This window comes from Megachile rotundata, chromosome 3 (genome assembly GCF_050947335.1).
Source record: "Megachile rotundata isolate GNS110a chromosome 3, iyMegRotu1, whole genome shotgun sequence".
NCBI classification, from domain to species: domain Eukaryota; kingdom Metazoa; phylum Arthropoda; class Insecta; order Hymenoptera; family Megachilidae; genus Megachile; species Megachile rotundata.
The window spans coordinates 19,388,682-19,410,981 of NC_134985.1; the positions used below are offsets into that span (position 1 = coordinate 19,388,682).

Consider the following 22,300-nt stretch of genomic DNA (forward strand, 5'->3'; position numbering starts at 1 on the left):
TGCACGTTGACGAATATTAATCTTTGCATGGTAAGCGGCGAACGCGAGTTTCTAATTATTTTCGGCGATACATTATAACGCCATGATATACAATCGCGAGACATTTTGTAGAAGGATAAATGACGATAGTTCAGAAACTACGAGAAAAGCAGTAGCCATAAATTGCGTGATCGTACAACATCACGCATGGCGATCCTCTAAACAATTTAAAGCGCAATGATAGAAGAGACGAGTCAGCCTCTGCGCGGACAGACGCTGCTCGAATCGGATAGCGAGACGTTAAATAGGAGATAAACTTGTTTCGAATGGTTTCATGGGAAGCACGAAGGAGATATCGTGGCAGAAGATACAGAAGTTGAGGATATCCTCGGCTATTGCACCCTGGTGACGGGAGACGGTCGAAAGAGGGTTAACGATCAGGTCATTGTACTGGAAGATGACCTTTCGAGCAACAGTAGACCCGTTGACCGAAAATACTCGTAACGAGCGAACTCGACTATATACGGGCCCCGACAAAACGACGTTAAAGGGGTTAACAGTCGTAACGACGATGCTGTGTTAAGATATTATCGGAAATAGGCAATGTGAGAGGTTCAGATCTTCCGGACGCGATACCGTTACGTTTTCTTCGTATTCTCTTGTACACGGTGCCAACCGACCAACGAAATAATGTACTGGCGTGGAACCGAAACGTTCAATTCATCGACGTTTGTCCATGCAATGGCGTCGCGACAAATTCGTCGGGCGTATTCCCTATGCAGCCACGGAAGAATAAGGACAGTCGGAGAGAAGAATGGAATTAACGGAACGGGTGAACTTTGAGCGGATATATTGGACGCACAAAGTATTTTCTAGACTAACAAATATGGCCAACGGCGAAAATCGACGATCCTATGTATCTCGCAACAAGAAAGCTTTCGAGGGCTGGGCTTGGATCCAACAACAACCGCCATATTTATGGTGCATCTTAACCCAGTGAGAATCGAACGTGGCGATGTGTAAGTCGAAAGGTTACGTGAGGTCAGGATTCGATGTAACGGCGGAAATTCATCAGGAGCATATTAGCAATATTTGAAAGTCAAGACGATTATTTATCTTGGTCGACTGATATTGATGCGCTTCGAAAGCACTATGCTTCCACTTATCCATCCGCTATTTTTCTTGTCACGTTAACGTCCGACGATTTCGTTGGAAACGTATCGGGGGCAAGCACATTTCTCGACGCATTCTCGGTGGAGAATATTTCGTGGCAAAAAGGGACAGCAGGAGAAAAAGACTAGAAGGAAGCATTTCGAATCTGGCGGTTAGCTTCTCGGTGCAGCGGAGCGATAGCTCGACAACGATAGCTCGAACGGAAACGAGGTACGGTCTTGATAAGTGGAGCCGGTCTTCTAATTCCATTCGCCATAAATGCCGCTTACATATCTAATCTGACATTCCCGAGCGCTGTTCCAGCGTCAACAAAACAGCTTTTAACGAACGCGTTGTATCCGTGAATCACGTACAGCGATAGAACGCGTCCATCTCCTCGCGTTCTCCGCTCGCGCTTCGAACACGCGTTGACTCACGGCCGATTATTCATTCGCAAATAATTCTTCGTTCGCGCTCGACGTCGCCCGTGAAAGACGACTAAACATACGTGAGCAAGAAACAATGGCGCAGGAAGTTTTTCTGAAACCGTTCGGATTTTATTGGACCTTCGAACGGGAGGATGTATCGAACGAGCGAAGTTAACCAATTTAAACGTGAATTAGAGTTACAAGATTAGAATCGCGAGCGGAGGAAACAATCGCTACTCATGCGGTTCTCGGAATATTTATAATCTAGCGAAGAGAATGGGTTATTAGAGCGTGGTAAAGAAAAGTGAGCTGCAAGAACAAAACGTACTTTTATTTAACACTGAAACAACCTGCGTCGAATGCATGCAAAGTTCTAAATTGAAAGTAAACGGGATAAATACATAAACAATCGAGGATCTTAAGCCACACGCGTGTAGGTGTAAATCGTAGACGGTAAACGAACGTAATCGGCTTAAAACGATGAATGTACCGAACAACAACATACTTCGCGTAATTTGTAACAAGAATTCTGAGACGTATCGTCTTGACCGGTTTGACCGATTTTAATAAAAGTTAGGCTTTCTCGAGTCGAACTAATTAAACGAAGGTGAAACGGTAGTTAAATAAAACAGCGAGGAACAGAGCAAAAAAAGGGAGATATAATTTATATGATTCGGTATAAAACGGTTCTTCTAAGACCGTCCCATAAGCATCGTAATCCCTCTAATTTTGTCCAAGGATATCCCGGGAAGAAAATGGCACGCGAGTCAAAGATCGTTGGTGAACGCTAGGGGAAAGACAAGGGGAGCGTGGGTTGGCGTCGCGACGCCACCGAGCAGTGCTGCCACGACGCGCAGCGGTCGCCGGCCACGATAGAGCGTCGCCGGCACCGAACGCGCGCTCGGTACCGTTCGGTCGAGTTCGGGCCTCGTCGCGCACAGTTATGGCAAGGGAACGTCAGTCACTCTTCGGCGCTCGCGCGGAAGAGTCTGTACGCATTAGCGGTCGGGGATAACGTCGCTCCTTGCGGAGTGTTTAATATCTCGTCGGTGTTTCTTCGCCATTCATCCCCAGCGACGCGTATCCAACTCGATCGTGGTGAACCGGCGCGATTCGTAACTGTGACGTAACGTCACGGCGTCCGTAAAGTGTCGCGGGAAAAAAAGCCGGTAGGTGACGGCAGAGCCGCGTGTGTTCCTCGGCCAAAGTGTGTTTATACACGAGTTCTCGTAGCGAACGAACGCGAGAAGTGAGGAAGATTCGACGACGGTGATACCGAGGCTGTCTCGTACGAGAGGAGCCACGGCGAGAGCCGAAAATCGGAGCAACGTAACGGCCGAACTTGAAGAGAGGGAGAGAAAAGCGAAAAGCCGAATGAATCGAACAGATACCGGGTCGCTCGTGCCGGCGCTTTGACGTTTCGTCTTTCTTTCGCGGTTACAAGCTTTCCCGGCTGTCACGTTCCACGTATGATGGATGCTGTCGCGCGTGTCTCGTGTACGCGACGCTATCAAGAACAGACAGAGCGTCGATACGCGCAAGCAACGGCGTTGCAGTGAGAGTTTCGCTGTCCGTAGGACAACGATCGTACTACAGCCAGTGGCGACGACGACGACAACAATAACAACAACAGTAAACGCCGGTAGTGCAACGAGACATATCGGTCTCACGGCTCGAAACAACGGTTCGTGGTGTTTGTGCGCGCGCGGAAAAAGGAAGCGGTCGGAGCACAGCCGGTCCCTCTCTAGTTCTCGTCGACCAGAGTCGCCCGTGAACCTCTCTTCTCGCTCCGTATCGGTCCCTGTCGGTCATCCTACTACGGTGACGTCGTAACCGTCGGTGTTTCTTCGATGATAAGCACGTGTGCGTGCCACTACCTGCTGCTGCGTGTACGTGCGTGCGTTAGAGTCGCGTCGAGTCGCGTATCGGCATCGGCGTGCAGTTAGTGACCGCGCTCCGTTTCCATCTAAGTCCTTCGTACACCACCGACCCAGCCGCGTTGTTTTGTTGTTTTGTTCTTGTTGGTTGATTTCGTTTGGTTCCAAGTCGTTTTATTTCCTTGTGCCGTAAGCCAGTTACGAACGGATCCAAACCGCCGTAACCATGGATATCCTGCCGAGTGGGAACATATTTAGGGAGTTGCAAGACATACACGACACCGGATATTTTTCGGCCCAGCCGTCGCTCGAGGATCATTGGCAACAGGTAAGTGCATTTACTTTGTACCCAAACAAGAGTCCTCTACGCCGATATTGATAATGCCATTAGGATATCGTTAAAACCCGTAACCGAACCTGCCCTACCTTCGTACACAGATTTATTACTTCAATTTCAATATTCAGCTCCGAAGGCAGATTAGATTAGATTAGGTTCGAAGTTTCAATGCGAATAGATAGATTCGAATTACAGGATTACGTATCGAACTACGCTCGATACGTAATGAAATTACACGTTGCATTCTACTTGGAACGGTTCCATTATTCTTAACGAGATTATCGATATATCGTTAAGCGTCGATAAGCGTACGCACGATTCTCCGCGTGCGATCGAGTATAACGTAAACGATAATTCACGGGAAAACATTGGTTCGTTCGAAGATAAAACCGCGCTAACGAAGAAGTTCAAGCACCGGCCGTGAATTTCGAACGCGAAAAGGCGCTCGTAACCTCGACCGCCATATTTGAATTTCTAACGGTCAACACACGCTAGTAAATGTCTCTTCGTTGTCCACCGAGTTCACTCACGCGTAATAGACCAAATTATCTGCTCGGTGGCGCGTGAATTTCACGAAACGGTCAAGATTATTTACAAACATCGTTAATTTAACGTTGCCCCATCGGGACGTTATCGCGTGGCTCGAATTCGCGGTTAATGGCGAGGCATAATGTAGTTTTAACAATGGATTTTTCGGCCAAACTCCGTTTAAATCGATTACCGATATGCGACGGGCTATTATGACGGGACGACCTTGAGCCGCGGTATTAGATCGGTGTGTACGTTCAGTGACGCGGCCAAGCGTACTACAGACGGCGCGTCCTGTTTGTTTACGAGTGTGCAATGACCTTCCAGTGGTCGGGGAAGGCAAGGGGGGCGCGTACTTGTTCCCCATTCAATATCTCAGTCCGTGTACAACAGTTTCCTCGTTCCATTTAAAATAGGACGGACGTTGGCGCCATCGGATACCTCTTTCCTTTTAAACCTTTAAACGCGATAAATCTATACGGGCTCTAAGTCCTACTAGTTCCACCAAAACAAGCGAAAAAAAGAGTAACATTTAGAGGAAATTATCTACATATACTCTAAACACGAGCTACAAGTACATAGTGTTAAATGTTTTGTCTTGGTAGGAACAATATGAAACTATGATTCATATTTAACTTTACATTTGTTGTTAACGTGTTTCCTCGAACAATTTTACTTTGCCATGTTCAAATATATTACTCAGGCAAAATATCGCGCTTAAAAGTATTTTTAAAATATTTTTAAACTGAAATCCTTTGATAGTAATATTCCTATAATTATTTTTATCTAGCATTCTTGAATGATCGTTAAACCTTGAAGAAAATATATGTGTATAGGATTTTACTTCGCTATTTTGTTAAGTAACGCTCCTCTCTTTCCTCCCATGTCAAGTGTCTAAAATTCTGAAGTACGTTTCGCTACGCTATCATTTATTCGATAGCGTTTATATCTGCCAACTCATTACTGGTATCTGAAAAAACACGGATAAAGCATAACCAGTCATAAAGTACATAAGAAATGACAAAAATCTTGATGGCGCAAAAAGCCGATGGAAAGAAATGAACGGAAGAAAACTAATTCCTGGTTCCAAGAAGACCCATGAATGGTCACGCGAACGTTAAACGATTTACAATCGCTTCTTACGAAGCTCCCTTCCCCAGCACCGTATTATATCAGTTACAAAACGTACGATACAAGTGGTAGAAAGGCGAATTCTCATTTATTAGATAGCATCGTGAAATGAATCGCGTAGTTCTTCCTAGAATCTGGTATCACGGTTATCGTCGTGTTTGCAAACATTATCTAGGTCAGGAATTTAACTGCTGATTAAATTTAATGAATTCTGGAGTATGCCATTACTTAATCGCCTAATTAGATACGATAACTATGAACGCACAAAGTCGAGTTTAGCTTAATGAAGTCGGGAAATCGTGATCGATGCACACACGCGAATAATCCCTTACACACACACATATATATATATTGCGGGTGATTCAAAGGGTAATTAAGCGGAGACAGTTTCGATGAGCTCGAGAAAGTAACCGGGTAGTATCGTCAGATTTTATCGAGCGTTCGCGTAATACCTTTTAATCGTCGTTTCCTTTAATTACCGATGGCGTATCTGATCGTTAGGCTACGAGGGGAATTTATGGCAAGGAAATCTCGGTTTGTCGCTTGGCACTCGACATTTGACCCGCGCAACATTGTTGGGTCGGCTTTAGTTTGGCGCGCTGCCTAATTGAACGTCTCGAAGGGTTTCCCAGTGGAAAACCGACCGCCACTTTAGTACTCGCTTTCTCCTCTTTCTCGTTAATTACCCGTACGATTCACTGTTTTTATTATCGACCAAGAAATACGTCACTCTGACCACGTCTGTCCTTCCGTTTCGTTGTCCTCTTCGATCACGGTCCCTCTATGCATTCGTTCGTCTTGCCCTTCCTTTTAGCTATTTTCGGTGTCCATGAACTCTTCTGCGCTCGATCTGCCCATCATCGTATATCGAACGATCACACGCGTCAGTTTATTTCAACGAACACTCCAAAACTTGTAGTTGCAAATATAGACATCCTGGTACGCGATCTCATTATGTCTAATATACAAGTTTACGAAAGTCCCGCTCATCGGTCTGTTACACGGTTCGGAGCGGACGATTTGGAGCTTCGTTCCGGTCCGTTTGCAAAAATAACAACTAGCTTTTCGAGATACCATTTCGCGAGTTAACACGCTGATGTACACGGACAGCGTCATCCGATAGGTGAACAGATGGTTGGGTCACATCGACATCGCGACAGCGTTACTCCCGTGACCGATAATGCGATTCGACAGGTACTCTGTCGTATATTCTTGTATTCTGAACTTTACATGGGCCCGTTTCGCCGGCAATTATCGTCGTTGCCGACGAAACGAGCGGCCGATGCGCCGCGCCGTCAAAACCGATGTAACTCGACCGATTTTTAAAGTGAAAAGTTCGTTCGCGTGACCGTTCGTCAAACTGGGAAGCTTACAGCGAAAATTACGGTCCGACGAAAGTAGGTCCTTCGTTTCGATTTCGTCGATGCAATTGGTGAGAACGCGATCGCGTTAATTAACTGTTACGACAAAGATATACGTTCGCGTCTAAAAATAAACGGAATCGCGATACGGTGTTCTTCCAGCAAGGAAAATAGAATCGTCGACTGAAAGATGGTATCGATCGTTTCCTGATGCTTGAATTCTTCGAGCGCCTGTTCCCGGAACGTTACTTGTTAATGCAACTAATTACGATAATTGCCGAAACCACGCGGTAACGAGTCTGAGAAAAAAAGACCAAGATAAAAGTAAACTAGTGTAAGGTGTCGGACGACCTTGCTGAAGTTTCCTTTCATCTAACACCTGATGCAATTACTGAAATACATCCTACGTATCGAGTCGCGATGAATTATTCATTCTTGATACGCTAAGCGGATTCAAAGGTCCGTAATATGCAAGCTACCGTACGATTCCTCGTGTGTCTTCGTGCGTATCGTAGTACGGGAAAATATGTTTTTTTTTTCCCTCTGAAAATGATTCAACGATGTTACTTTAAATAGATATTTTTTGCGCGAGCGATTCTGTTTGCTCGATTAATACGCGGGAAATGATATCATCGTTCTCGATACGAAATTTTTTTATTTAACCGGCCAACGAGTCCGTTTGTAATATTCTCGATTAAATTTTACCCGGATTCGATAGATTTCGCGCGTGATTCGAATAAAATGTTACGTCCTGTTTTATCTTTAGCCGGATGAAAAAATGACAATGACGAGTCGTGTCCGATCGATTCGAAATTTTTCGTTTCCATCTCTGATTACGAATTCGTATGTAAAATTCCTGCTGCCGTAATTTGAGAATTCCGCAATTTTTGAGGACAGAGGATGGAATCAAAGTTTGAAAATTTTTAATATCGGACGTAACACATCTACAATCGAGTCGCGTAAAAGTTTCGGTGGTTAAAGTCGCGCAAAAGTTTGACGCGAATGAATTATGCGCTCGTGACTGTCGTATCGACGATATTTTTGTATTCTTCTTAGACACCAGTCGCCGATTCCACTCGGTATTACGACATATTCGCGATATTTTATGGCGTGTGTATCGGTATACGTACGTTTCACAATCCTGGTCTGTCGTCGCTTGTATTGGCGACAACGATCTTTCTCTATTCCTCGCAGTTGCATTCGCTTATCTATCGAGAATTTCGTGAGAGTTTCTTTTGCACGACTTTCACCCGGACGTGTATTGCTTCCCTCGCGAGCTTCGAATTTTACAGACGAGCCCATAAATAACCGAGCGATCGAACGTGGATACACGCGCGAGATTGAAAATTCGCGTTCGGATCGTCTACCCTTTCTTGCGTCGTGTTTTGCATCGACTATGCGGAGAAAACGTTGAACCGGTGCGTCGAATGGAATCGAGAGTAACAGTTGTTGCAATTTTCAAACACGTAGTTGAACGATCGATGCAACGATACTCTTATTGCATTACTCGGACAGTTATTAGTCCCTTGCCGAACGGTTTCCTAATATAGAAGCAAATAAACTTGTACAAGTTTATCGATAACTCGAAATCCTATTTCTACAGCAGAGTCAACGGCAAAAGTTGACCGTATCATCCGCACACATTGGCAAACTCCAGTGTATATTTATTCGAAGTTTATCGGGGCAACAGAATTTGAAAATCCCGCGAGTTCGATATGTACACAAGTTTTGTTCTTTTATTAGAAACGAAAAAATCCCCGGATATAGCGATACGATGCGACGTGTCGAATACACGGGCGAACGTATATTTTTCGAAACGCGAATCCAGTCGATCGAGAAGGGGGGAAGGTGAGCGCACGTTTCTGTTACGGACAGAGAAAAGAGCAAAAATCCCTCTGGACGGGTTTAAAATGGCACACGACACCGGTGACTTGACCGAGTGCCGGCGTGTATACCGATCTTTCCTCTGCCACTGTCTCCCCTGTTCCGTTTCTCTTGTGTTGGCATTGGAATAAGAATATCCGGACGCACAAAGGCGTTTTGGGTGAATGGGCCTGACGTAACTCTTTTGTCTAGAACACGGGACCGCTGGTACGCGACTCTGTCCCGTTCGTATTTCCAGCTTCCAGCACCCCCGTTTTTCCAACCCCCGAACCCCTCGGTCGCCTCTGGGCCACCGATGCGCGCAATGGGACGAGAAACAATGGTTTCCCGGTACAATGGCTCGCAATGTGAGTGATGCGAAAGATGCCATTGTAGCCGTGGCTACGGAACGTGGCATTGTTAACCTTCGATGGTACAACCTCCTTCTCTACCTACCTGCTGCTGCATTTTCTTCGAACCCGTTTTCCAAACTATCGTAATTTCTACTATCTCTCCTTTGCTCCGATCGATCTGTCCACGCGAATTTTATTTGCGTCCACGATGTCCGATTGCATATAGATTGAACTATCTAGCTACTTCGTTAGATCACTGTATCTCTAAGTGGTTCATAATTACACGTGGTATTTTCACGCATGGCATCTCCGCAGACGGTACACCTGTGCGTGGTATCTTCACGCCTTAGATCTCTACGCACAACGTAACCCCACATGTAGAACTCCTACTCGTGATATTTCCATGCATGTTATTTCCCCGTTGTAGATCGCCACGCGTTATATTACTCGCGCTAATTCAGCTCGCGTTCCCGGGAACAGCTGATCGCGTAAATTCTGGCTCGGGTCTCCGCAACTCATGGGAAGTATCGAAGCGTCCCGTGAAAACCTCGAACGCAGGATGTTCTCGCGGTTGTTACGGTACAATCGCGTTTATCCCTCGTTCCCGGTTCCGTTTGAGGGGGTCCGAACTCGGCTCGTTTCGAATACACAGCCTCGGGAACGCGCGGTTTATTTCTGAGTTTCGTCTCGGTGCGCTCACTGCGATGGCATGCCGCGCGGCTTTATGCCTCGCGCGTGCCAAAACGAACACGCATGCTCGGACGTAGCAGTACACCGGTACTTCCGTTGCGAATCCGGTTATACACGGTGGAGAAAAGTGGAAATCGTTCGAGACCGATTATCAATTCGGTCAGGTTACCGGGGCTAATTTTATCGCGGGTCACCCCGGGGTTAATCGAACCGATCTACCTGTACAACTTATTACCGGCTCGATACGGCAAAGTAGATGCGTTGCACGATATCCGGCGTAAGCGCGAGAGGGGCGGGACAAGAGGTAACGGGAGAGATTTGTTCGCGTTTAATCTCGCGATCCGGGTCGCTCGGAGGTCAGCGGTAGAGTGCTGGAAACCGGAAATGCGAGAAGGGAAGGCATGTACGCGCGCGAGTTCGCTCGTGGAGAGTCGATCGCCGGAGAAAGAGACGAGAGAAACGCTTGGGAAAGCCGACAGAAAAAGGCGACACAACCGATCAAACCGGTCGGTATATACACGCTACGTAGCAGACCCAGACGTCTTGGAAGGACGTTGGCCGCACCTCGGGAACCTACGCTCGATGTTTCTCATCGAGATGCGTGGCTTTGCGTAACTTCTCGGTGTCCTTCGTGTTCTGGAGTCACCGTACGGCGTGTTCGATGCACCCGACAGTTTTTGAATGAACGATTTTATGCTAGATGCAGACGCGACGCTTTAACCGTTACTCTCCCAACGAGTATCTCTTTACTCGTTCGCGTGTTGCGGCACAATCTTTCTGTGTCAGTCGTAGTTATCGCGGTTAGGTGTGCAGCTCTTTAATCCGTATAAAATTTTTACCCAGCGTAGATAACGTTGAGCTTCCCTATCTTCGTAGTGTCTTCGAGTGATGTACCAGTTACGTCTCTATAATGCTTCAGATTCATGCATTGTATGCTCTGTTTTCTTGTACTTTTACATCGTGGAATATCTTTCGTTCAAAATCGTTTTACAATTTCTTGCGGCTAAACGATTAATCGCGGATACGTGATTTCGGTAGCGATAGATTAAAGGAATGCCTGCGCGTTCTATTATCTGCCGTAACAAAGCTAGGATACAAAACGGATAACCGGGTGGCGAACGCGAGCATGTTCCCCGTTAATAATTGACCATTTTGTCGAAGACACAATCGGTAGAGGAAAATTTGCGTAGATAGTCACGCTCGAATTAACGCGCTTTTACGCGACGTGCTGCGCCGCGCCGCGTCGCTTGTATCGAACCGGTGCTAGCAAAGCGAACAGAGAGGCGGGAGAACAGGGGATACAAAACCAAAGAGAGAAACAAAGGACCGATAAAAACAAATTGGTCTTCCTCTAGCTCGTCCCCTTTTATCCGTCATTCGGTCGGTCGATTTGATCGGTCGGACAAATTTTGTGGCCGTTTTGATCGACGCGCTGCGCGCGCGTGTTCGCCGTTGCGTCCAAAAAAGAAATATGATCTTATTAAAATTTATCGAAAACTCGTCCGCGGACGTTCGATATCAACGAATTGCGAAAAGCCGCGCGCTCCGTTTCGATTACGGTCGGTCTGCAAATTATCCTCATACTTTTCGAAACGACGATAAATTATCGAGTCTCGAATTACGCCGATCGTGCAAGGTCTCGTCGTCGATAAAAAGCGCGATCACGGCATGTTGTACGCTCGTGTCACGTCTTCGAGCACCGCGTAGTTTCCTTTAATTATTTACGGTTAGAGAGATACTCGATTGTCGTGTAACGTGATCGTTGTAACGGTGCGGGCGACCAGTAAGTGCGATTTACTGTTTTGATCAATTAAGGTTAGCCCGTGGAGGTGGTGATTAGATAAGATAACGAATCAACTACACCGATTACTTCAACTTTCCACGTTTATATTTTTCCGTCGTTATATCGCGAATGTAGTCCGTCCGCGTTGTTTTCTTTTTCTCCCCGTTTTTTCTCTTATCATTTTTTCTCGAGTTCTCGAGAGATTTGAACAGAGGTTATTCTTGCAAAACGTTTATTCTAGAGAACCTTTTTTACAATTTTATAGATAGTAACGACGCGAGATTCGTTTTATAATTGAACGAGGAATTTAGGAATTCGGTAATACACGTCTCGATGTAATGCACACGCTGTTCCGTTTTTACAGCATGGATTTTACAACTCATTACGGCTTACTCGTTTCGGTTGGGAAAATAAACACGCGTACGCGTCTCACCTGATAAAACGAGTACGCAATCGGTGCTCGATAATTTTAGGACACTTACGTCAACCATTCTCGAGGTGATAAAATTTTTAGACGAGAACCTTTAGAAGACGCGAAGCAATTATCTCGGATGGCTCGTAAAACGAATCGAGGCTGAAATAATTGTTTCTGAAAACGTTTCGATCCTTGTACGTCCTCGCTTCGAAGGTCTTTGCAACGTGCAAATATCTATAGTGCGCGTTTCGCGCGTACCACGGTAGGGATTATGACACGCATCCTAAATAAAAAAGAACCGGGTTTCGAATTGTAAGTAAACGCTATTAGAATAACTCCGCTAGCTGATTAGCTGTCGGTTGTAAATTAGGCGCGGAAACAAGACAAGTTGCGCGAGTAGTCTTAGACACGGTTCGATTCTCTTTTTACTTATTCGTAAGATATCGAAGAGACTTTTGCGATATTATCGACGAAAGCGTCGTAAATAGGCTAATATTTAAACTGTGTACGTCGATTCCTTCTTCACCGATTATCCGATGATTGTCCACTCGGAAAAGCCAAACCGTTTTTCGAGAAGCTCTTATTTAGCGCGGGGTTAAACAGTGGGAACATAAAGGGCCGTATAATTTTCGACGATGGTGTACAATTTCTTGTTTACCATGTTACCCCACGTTCTTGGTCCCAGAGAATGTAACAGATGGTGTTTTCTAAGGGCCACTTTGTCAGAGTGACGGACAAAGCTCGACTTTTGAACCCCCCTCGTGGGACAGGGAATGTTACAAGTTAAATATTTACCATTTGCATGCAGACGACGGGATTATAGGATCAGAAATTTCGAATACGACAAGAGGTGACGCCAGACCCGGCCAGCCTCTCTCCCACGAATAAAATTCCTGCATAAAAGAACACCGTGTATTTGTCGAAGGAAATTACGCAATTGCAGGTACCGTGAAACAACGGTGTTTCGGAACACATGGTCTGCTCATACAGAGTAATGTTCAACTTCGAAACATGTCAGATGGTCTTTGTTTGTTTACGGGAGGACACGGTAAAGTTATTCTTGGAGCTCGGAGAACAGAGACTCGGCTAACTTTAGAGTGGCGCCTTTAGGTCGCGTTTCTAAACGCGACGTTTAGCATTTCCTCGTGGCAAAAAATTCGAATTACGCGCTGATAATGTCCCCTTTCTGGCCGAGTTTAAAATTCCTTCGAAATCGACGCGATTAACTGCTGATGTTACGTTGTTATACGAGTCGGTGTTCCGTGTCAAGTGTGTCGAGCTATGGATTATATATTTTAAATGTCAGGTAGGCTAATTGGATATTTGGTCCGCGTGATAAATGGGGAGAAGAACACATTTTAAATTCGTCTTCTCGAACACCTGCACTTTGGCCAGACCTCTTTTCCGATTAGACTCGACGCTCTGTCGGAGCTCTAACTTTTGGTAGCCGTCACTAATTTTAGTTTCGCACGTCGATTCGTTGAAAATAAATGGATCCGCTTAACAAACTCGAAAGGAACGTTCTTTTTCCTCGGTTCGACCCGAATCTGGTTTCTAATTCGCGACGACACGATTACACGATAAATTTACCGTCGAGAATCGATTTGAACGGACGCCGTCGATAACTCGGGATCCGGCGAAAATATAAATAGGAAAACGCTGTGCGCGGGAAACTCGTAATACCGTGCCGGTTTGATTGATGGACCGTGATACGTGTAACCGTGCTATGATTGATAGACTCGTCTACGCGGCTAGTACGTTTACTTCGAATTTTTATGATTCATCGATAAGCAGCTCCCAGGTATACCGTGCTCGATCGATGAAGCCGTTTAATTTGTACCGAATGACTCAGCATCGAATTGATTACCCTCGTACAACGCTTACATTCCGCTCACAAAATCTGCTCGATGATCCGATTAACCGTACTAAACTTTATACCTGCATTACTCAATTTCAATATCAGTCGAGATATAGCGTTTTTTAACAGAGGAATTAACGATATCGGAGATATGCTTGTTCTACGCGTTATTCCATGTATGGCAATATAACGCACTCGCAGTAATTGAGATCGTAGAATTCTGTAGAGTGGTGATACGACGCGTAGAATTCTAATGGTGTATCTCGTAGAATTCTAACACGTGGCGATTCAGCACGTAGTATCCCAACACGTGGAGATGCAGTGTAGAAATTTAACGTGTCGATGTAACGCGTGGAATTCTAAAACATAGCGATACAAAGCGTAAATTTGTTACACGTGGCGATATGTCGCGTGAAATTTTAACGCGTGTCGGTACAACGCGTAGAATTCTAATACGTTAAGATGTAATGTGTAGAAAATTTCAATGCGTAGAACTCTAACGTCTGAAGAAGCAGCGCGTTAAATTAAGGTGTAATGCTTAGAATTCTAACACGTGATTTAAAACGTATCGAACGCCAAATGTGATGCGTAAAGATTCAAGGCGTAGAAATGTAGCGACGATGCAACGTAAAAATCATTCCCGACTGCTATTTTTACCGGCGTTACATAACTCGATGCAACGTAATATAAAAACGAATCATGAATATTGATGCGCGAGCTCGATGCTTCGATCTTCTAGGAACTTTCGCCTGGCTGGGATTAAAATCTCTCCTTGTTTTTAGCTTCTCGTTGAATTTTCTTAGCGATCTTATCTCAGTTTCATTTGGTCCCTGTTCGACTAGGAGGCACGGTTAATCGGATCGGTAGCGACATTTGCATCGACGTTACTCGCGAAATTTCGTCGTCGATCGACGGTTAAGAGGATCGACACGGAAATCCGGTCGGCAAAGGATAAACAACGGAGGAGAATAGGTGGATGACTGGGTAGTTAGGCTCGTCTTAAGCTGTACAGAACGTAACGGCGTTCTCACGGCCGGAAGCGAAACGATAAGTTGTCTGCTCGTTCAGCCAGCCAGCCATGTCGTTAACAACTGGCAGACACGCGTTAATGGGTTTCAGCTCTGTAAATACATTAAGATTGCTCGTCGTGCCGTGAATCGTCGTTACAATAGCGTGACCCGCGAATTTGTTAACCGTTGTCATCGCGGAAAACTCGACAGCGTAGAATTTATTATTAAACGCGCATCGCCTTGTTACGCGTTCGATTTTCCTTGTGATTATTTCTGAAACGCAAATAGACGTTTTTCCGAGAACGTCGATGAATAATACGGACATAAACCTGTCCGAGTTAAAAATAAGCGGAAGGAGTTGCGGATAAATAAAAACACCGAGGAAACAATGGATTCCATAACCGACGTGTTCGATAAAATTAATCTCGGTGTCATTGTGGAAACGTGGGCTTGCCCACGCGAAGCGGAACCCGTCGTAGGGCACCGACGAAAAAATTCTGAATTTTTCGGGGAACATCTGGCAACGATAGACCAGGCTGGCGCTACTTTTTTAGCCGTTCACGGCGTGAAAAATCGTCGAAAAGAATATGCCTGCTGGAGTACATATTTCAAGCTTGTCTAAATATCCGCGGGAACTTTCTATTCGCTCCCGAATTATCGTTAACAAATTTTCACTATCAATTTAGAGCACCCGAACGAGGTTACGAAGCATTTAGAAACGCTTGTAAAAGGTATTTATAAAAATTGAGTGCACAACGTGCCACAAATAGTTGCAGAAAGTTTGTAATAAAGCTATTTCATCATACCGAACACCGTACACTAATTACAATCACAGAATAGTTATGTTTAAAACAGCAGTTGAGACATAAAAAGTTTCCAGGACATGCTTGACACTTCGTCGAACGAAGTACTGTTCTGTGACCATATATGAACGCGTAGTTGCTCTACAAAGTTCAGTCGCGTACCCACTTTAGTACACGGTAGTTAAAGCGTTAAATTCCAATTGGATGGCTGAACGTCGCTCCGTACAAGTCATTAATCGTTCTAATCGCATTCACCGTCGAAAAATGCACCGGCTGCTGCGGTGCTCTTATCTTTCGACGTTACGCATGAAATGCAACCTTGGATCAAAAGTGACCCGTTAAATCGTAGCAAACAGGTAGCACGTAACGCGTTACGTGGAGGCGACTCGTAAACAGGATTCGTTTTACGCGCGAGACAAGAAGAGACAAGGGAAGGAAAAACTCGATACGACCGATCGATTTCATGTCTGATACTCGAATTTCCCGTGTTGGCCACGTAATCGTAACCGATCGGCTTGGCTTCCTCTCGCATGAGCGCCACTGAACGATCCTCGAGTCGACCGGCTGCGTTGTAACGGAGCATCATTGATGTTAATGAGCTAGATTGGAAAGCTGTCCTGCGTTTGAAAGTTATTGAGCTCGGAACGATCGGGTACTCGAACGAGTCGGTGCGACGAAGAAGCCACGGATGCACGCGTGCACGCTGCATCTGGCCGGGCATGTACGCACACGCTCCGTGGAAGCGTAATTTCATGAATGAAATCTGAATAAATCAGCGTGCCGTGTTATTACCGGTGCAGGAGAGCCCGATAAATCTTGCTAATAAACAATGACGCTGGTCTCGACGACTATCACGTTCGATTCACGATTCTTTATTTTTTCCTTCCTCTTTTTTCTCCCTTCGACGACGCCAACGTGCTTTACGTCCAGACGATATCTTTACTGCCAGCCACGTTTATCGCTAAGAAAACGCATTCGCTGGTTACACGATTCGCCAGCGATAAGTCAACGCGATGGATAACGTACTCGAGAAGTGTACCGGCGATAACCGATCGTTCTTTTCTATTTTTTCATCGATTAACTTTACCCTTCGATCGTTATTGCTTGCTCGAGTTTGAAACGATCCTATCGCTCGCGCTCTGAGAACCACTGACACGCAAGCTCGATACAAATAAGATATACGCTCGAAACGTTATCAGAACTGGTCCTGTCGCTGTACAATTCAATTGAACGCGATGTCCTGGAACGATCTTGCGGTCACTCTTCATGCACGATCTCTTCGGCGATTAGTTTTCGTGATTCAATTGTCAGGCCATGCTAGAGATTGAGTCCTCGGATGATCTCGTAATCGTCGTACAGTTGTATCGTGCTTCTCGCGAACGTTTCACCACGGATTTGTAACTTGAACAAATTTCAGAATTTCGAAACTTGGTACTGCTGTAGTTCTGAAGCTTTAAAAATTGATCAGCAATTCCAATAATTACTATTCTCGTAAATGCATTTCCGTAAGAAGTTCGAGAAGCCCCTCTAAATCACGGATCACCTAATTGCCGGGTTAGCAAAGGCCTAGCTGCAGTATCCAAGGGTTAGCTGCAATATGTACCGGGTTATCTGCGCTGGAGGGCTCATCAGTCCTTGTACCTCCTGTCTGAGAATCACTGATAACCGCGTACTCGACCGATACAAATAAGATATTTGCTCTGAGCATTATTGAAGCGGCTCCTGTCGCTGTACAATTCCGTGAAGCAAGATGTCCTGGAACGATCCAGCGCAACCAGTTTCGCCATGCGATCGCGTACGAATGATTTCTCTTGTCACAAGAGATGATGGACACGTATTGTGTGGTTACGTCCACGTAGAAGGGTCTGGTGAGCGTGTTAAGCCATTTACCAACGAGGCTGGTTGGCCGTTTAGATATCGCGTCTCGGGAATAAATTAAGTTTCTCCGATTCCCATTAATATTTCATAAGCGTTCCGCCAAATTGGGTGAAACTTCGGTGACTGATCGCTTCTTTCGTCCGCGTTGAAGTTCGAAGGATTGGCAATCGAGGAGGACGTTTTCTGGCGTGCATCGATAGCATCTTTAAATCATAATCGCGGCGTTTCGCGGATGGTAGTTTGTTTCGTTGGCGCGATGCATTGCGTAGGCTCGTCGCTGATACACGATACCGTGACTTTCGACGCAGAAGGGATTGGCAGACAATTATTTACGTTCGCCTCGTCCAGAGAAAAAAGACGAAATTTATTGTTCCGCTTTCCCTGTCTCCCGGTACAGATGGTAGGTGTTAAGCAGACTGATGGCGGTGCCGAGCCAACGTCGGATCTACTTGCGACGTTATTTACTACTCGCGGGATACGCGAAACCGATTGTTACTCGAATCGAAACTCGCGCGTATCTTTGCTCGATCGTTCGCCAAGAAACTACCCTTCGAATATACCATAGCCGTTGATCAATTTTTGTGACGATACTATTTACGATTCTCTGTGATAACCTTTCGAGACATCCGCGTTAAATTATCTGCATATTTACAACAGGGCTAATGGAGTACACGGGTCGTTAAATATAGGAAATTAACACATTCTCACGATAAGTAATTATATCAATTAGTTCTTCTCGCGTCGAGTGGTACAAACTTGTATACAATGGTAATAAATGGGAGAAACTCTGTGAGCTTCGAAGTTTACCTGAAACAATCTTGCATTAAATTGTTCCATAAACTTTATTTTATAACTTCGTATAATTATTGTACACGTGGGAGTCTCGAAACCTAATAATAAAGGAAACCGTGGGACTAAAGATGACGTTATTAATCCAGACTTCGGTACCAACGGGTCTCCGGTTACGAAGTATTCACCGTGTCAAGAATAAATTTTATTTTGAGAAAGATTAGAAAGTGTAGTTAACGTTAATCAGCGTACGTCGACTCTCGAGATAAAATCGTCTGATCTTGGAGTTTTCAAGCACCGAGTACCGGTTTCTACGAACAAATCGATTCGATGCACCGGTAGCTCGGCGACGCTCGAAAAATCCTTGCGTCATTGAAAACGCGCACGTGTACTCGCGACGCGTAGTACTCACGAGTTGTACTCGCGAGACGCGATCAATATCTGTTTTCCGACTTCTCGTTTCGATTCCAGCCACCGTATCTGTCTCCACAGTCCTATTTACACGCGCACATTGACGTCACAAACTTTTCAACTCGCGGGGATGTCTCGTGATGATACAATTTCCAATAGAAAAAAGTCTAATCGATTTCGAGGAATGACGTTCGACCTCGATACGGTGGACGCTGTGATACAATGCTCCTGATCGCCACCGTTTGACTGATACTGCAATAAAATTACGAATCGCGGTCAAAATTTCTTTCATCTTCCAAAGTATTCATTATAAAAAACATGAAAAAAACTTGTGTTGTATTTTACCTATCTTATCACAAATTCTTTTGTGGCCAATTTGAACAGATATTCCTATTGTCTATTTAATGAAAATATATATGTTCATAATAACATATGTTCATAGTAACAATTTAAATTTAGAGTGGCATTCGAAGAGACAGCGAGTGTATTAAAAGTTGAAAGTGGAGTGACTGGAAAGAACGCGTGCGTTCATTTACGATTTTAAATCGAAGCGGGCTTCATCGAGACAAAACAGTTGTAACGCGAGAGGGAAGGTACTTGAGGCTTAGTTTAAAGTGCACACGACAACGTGCTTGAAACACGAAGAGCGTGCGTGCGCGAATCTGGTTGTATCGTTGTCCCTTACGAAATTCGATACAAGCACGATATCGATACCGACAGGCGCAGCAGAATGTTGTTTTCGCTGTAACACGCGGCGATCTCCTCGTTACTGCGCCTCGACGGCTGCACAGAAATCGCTGTATAGACATGTCCTTGCGAATTTACGCGCGTGGACGTTCCGACTTCAGAAGCGGACTTGCAGCTTGTCGACGAAGCAAGAAACGATATTATCCGTCTCACCGATTCACTGCGATAGCGGAGAAACGAAGAAATAGTATTTTTTGAAATAGTAGACGAATTCGTAGTATTAAATCGTTAACTGAAATCTAATCGTTAAAGTTCCGTCATTCGAGAATTAACAAGTTGCCATCTAGTTGGATATTGGCTAAACGCGGATGTAGCGACATTAATTAATTGGAAAAGGTCGCTGTAGGCTCGTTAGGTCAGCCCTATTATCAGGTAATTCGCTGTCGTGTTAGGTGATTGCGTGCCACATCGCCCTTCATCGTTCTTCCTGCCATCGACACCGTTCTACGATTTGTTGAACGCTTCACCGTGATATCGTAATCGATCAATAGAAATTGTAAATTATATGGCAATTATTTGGAGCGAGTCCAAACGACGAAGGCCGTTTTAAATCTTCCTGGTAGTTTCGTCTTGCTATACGCGTCTGTTTCTACTGCGGCAGTCAACACGACGCTGCAGTGAAAAGACATACGTGGCAAGACATATAATTTAAGTTTCCGATCTCGTCTATAATATTTTCTGTTGCACTCAGCTGTTTTCGTTGTTAAAATAATCAGTTAAAAAACACGAACCTTTTCGCGTAATCGAACAGGGCCCGTTGCATACCGGCGTTTCCCGGTTCGACAAAACTACCCCGCTATCAATTGTACCTTAAATCGCTTTCGTCGCGGTCGTTTCGCGAACAACCTGGAAACGTGCAACTCGTAATGCTCGTATTCATTCGACGTCGCGACTCTGGTCACGGATACCGCTACAAATCGTGGAAACGATCGTAAAATCTGCAAGGGGTTGGGGGTAATTACGCGAGCGGCGCGAGTCTGAACGGCATTACTTCCGTCCGATATTTTTCCATTTTCACCGAAGCGAAGGTTGGTCGCGGCTGCGTTTTTCGACGGTCCTCTCGTTTTCTTTCGCGAGATCAATAAATCGCGGAACCGTGCAGCCTCTGCACGCTCGTACCTCCGCGTCTGCACACAATCCTCCCCCCGCGCCGACAACCCTCTCTCGCCCCGTTGCCTTTCACGGAAGCATTCGGAGCCGGTCGACCGAGCGATAATAAAATAATTCTCCGCCACAATAGACAATGCTCGCCGGGATGATAGTAATTCAAACCGGATGGAGGAAAAAGAGGCCAGTCGTTTTCCGTACTTCCGCCGGCTGCACGCGGATGCACCCGCTACGTTCCCTGTGTCTTTTGCTCTCGTTCTTTTTCTTTTCCCCTTCGTTTCCAACCCGTTCCTCTTCTCATACCATCGCCGACCGTTTACCAGCTCTTTCACCAGCCGTTCATCTCTTCCTCGACCGAACCTTTTCTTCTTTCCGCGCGAAATTTGTCACCAAAGTGAAATAATACGGAACGCGTTGTAATTCACGCGCACTCGTTTTTTTTCTCCTTTCAAAGCTGCTCCAGTGTTTTCGGTAGATCGACGGAAAAGTAGGGATAACGCGAGTCGCTCTTAACGACGCGTTACAATACCTGTTTTTCCGCGTACTCCCGCTCCGGGAAGCGATTACGCTCGTTCCGAGAACCTCAAATTGTTATCCGCCGGCAAATCGTCGCGTCGTATGCAAATTCCGCGGCGGAGATCCCCCGAGAGATCAACTTTGAATTTTTTAATTTTGAAACTTCAAAATTTTGGAACCCTCGAACTTTGGCGATTCGAGATTATAGATACCGCAACTTTGTAAAAACTATCGTTTCTTGAAACGAGCGTGTATTTATAAGATCCATGCAAGGAGGCTCCGAGGGCAAATGATCCGCCGTCCATGGATCGCGGTGCTCGATGTCCGACCGCTCCGGCGGATCGTGATGAGATAAAGCGCGCTCTAGCGACCGGGTATCTCTCGTCCCCGTAATTACTTGGCTGTCGTGGAGAAAAGAAGATCGTCGCTCGGTTCACGGTCTTTGCCTCGAAGACGGCCAACGAGTTTCTTCACGGCAGCTCTTCTCCGCCCGGTTGTACTCTCCTTCCTCTTCTTTCCGCTTCCCTCCGTTTGCCACGGCCGTCTGTTTCGTGCCATTTCGAAGCGCGGTGGTCCGTCTTTGCTCGAAAGCTCGACGAGCGAGTTTTAACGAGAAATTAATATCTCGAGTAAGTCGACGACTCCTTCAGAAGGAGGTCTTCATCCTTTTCTTCGTCTACCTCGCTTATCCTTGCAGCGTAACAGTCGACGCCGTTTCTCCTTCGTTTCGCTTCATTTTTTTTTTATCGCGTTTCCCTTTTGCTACTCATTCAGGAGTCTACTTTGTCTCCTCTTCTTCGCTGCAGTCAGTTTTTCGTTGTTTTTACCTCTCGAGGTTGAAGCTCACCGACAAAACTCCCCTGAAATACGGTTACTGGCTTCCTTTCGCTTCTTGATCCTTTTCCGCTTCTACGCATGGTTACATCTTGTATTCTCGACGGCGCAGTTGCTGGACGGGTAATTAACTCTGCGTCTCGGTTCATTAGCTGATCAACGACCGCGCGAAGCGTAAGAATCGCGACGAAAACGCGGGAGAATAATTTTAGCGTCTGCGGCGCTTCGACTCTGAATTCGATCTCGAAAAATTCCATTTCCTGTCACCGACCGCTGAATATTTGAACGAACTTACCAGCCACTGTTTACACAATTTTTAAATCGATCGCGGTCGACTCTTTATCGAAGTCATATTTCTGTCCTCGAGATCCTTTGCTGGAAGCACGTCCGACGTTATCGCGTCGCCTGAAAATTTTTCACCGATCCGAGCCGATGTCACGAATTTTTAGC

General features: G+C 45.6%; 1 protein-coding gene across 2 annotated transcripts in view; it reads left to right on the forward strand.

Annotated features, from left to right (window-relative positions):
- The first annotated feature begins 2,435 nt into the window (after positions 1-2,435).
- Positions 2,436-22,300, forward strand: part of LOC100881722 (Krueppel-like factor 6) — a 267,921-nt gene continuing 248,056 nt past the window's right edge. The window contains exon 1 of one of the 2 annotated variants that reach the window (XM_076530111.1): positions 2,436-3,764. Coding sequence is in view for 1 of the 2 variants with exons in the window: in XM_076530110.1 (XP_076386225.1) it covers positions 3,663-3,764 (102 nt within the window). In the remaining variant the exon portion in view is untranslated. The remainder of the gene's footprint in view (positions 3,765-22,300) is intronic. The other variant, XM_076530110.1, reaches the window with a different exon arrangement.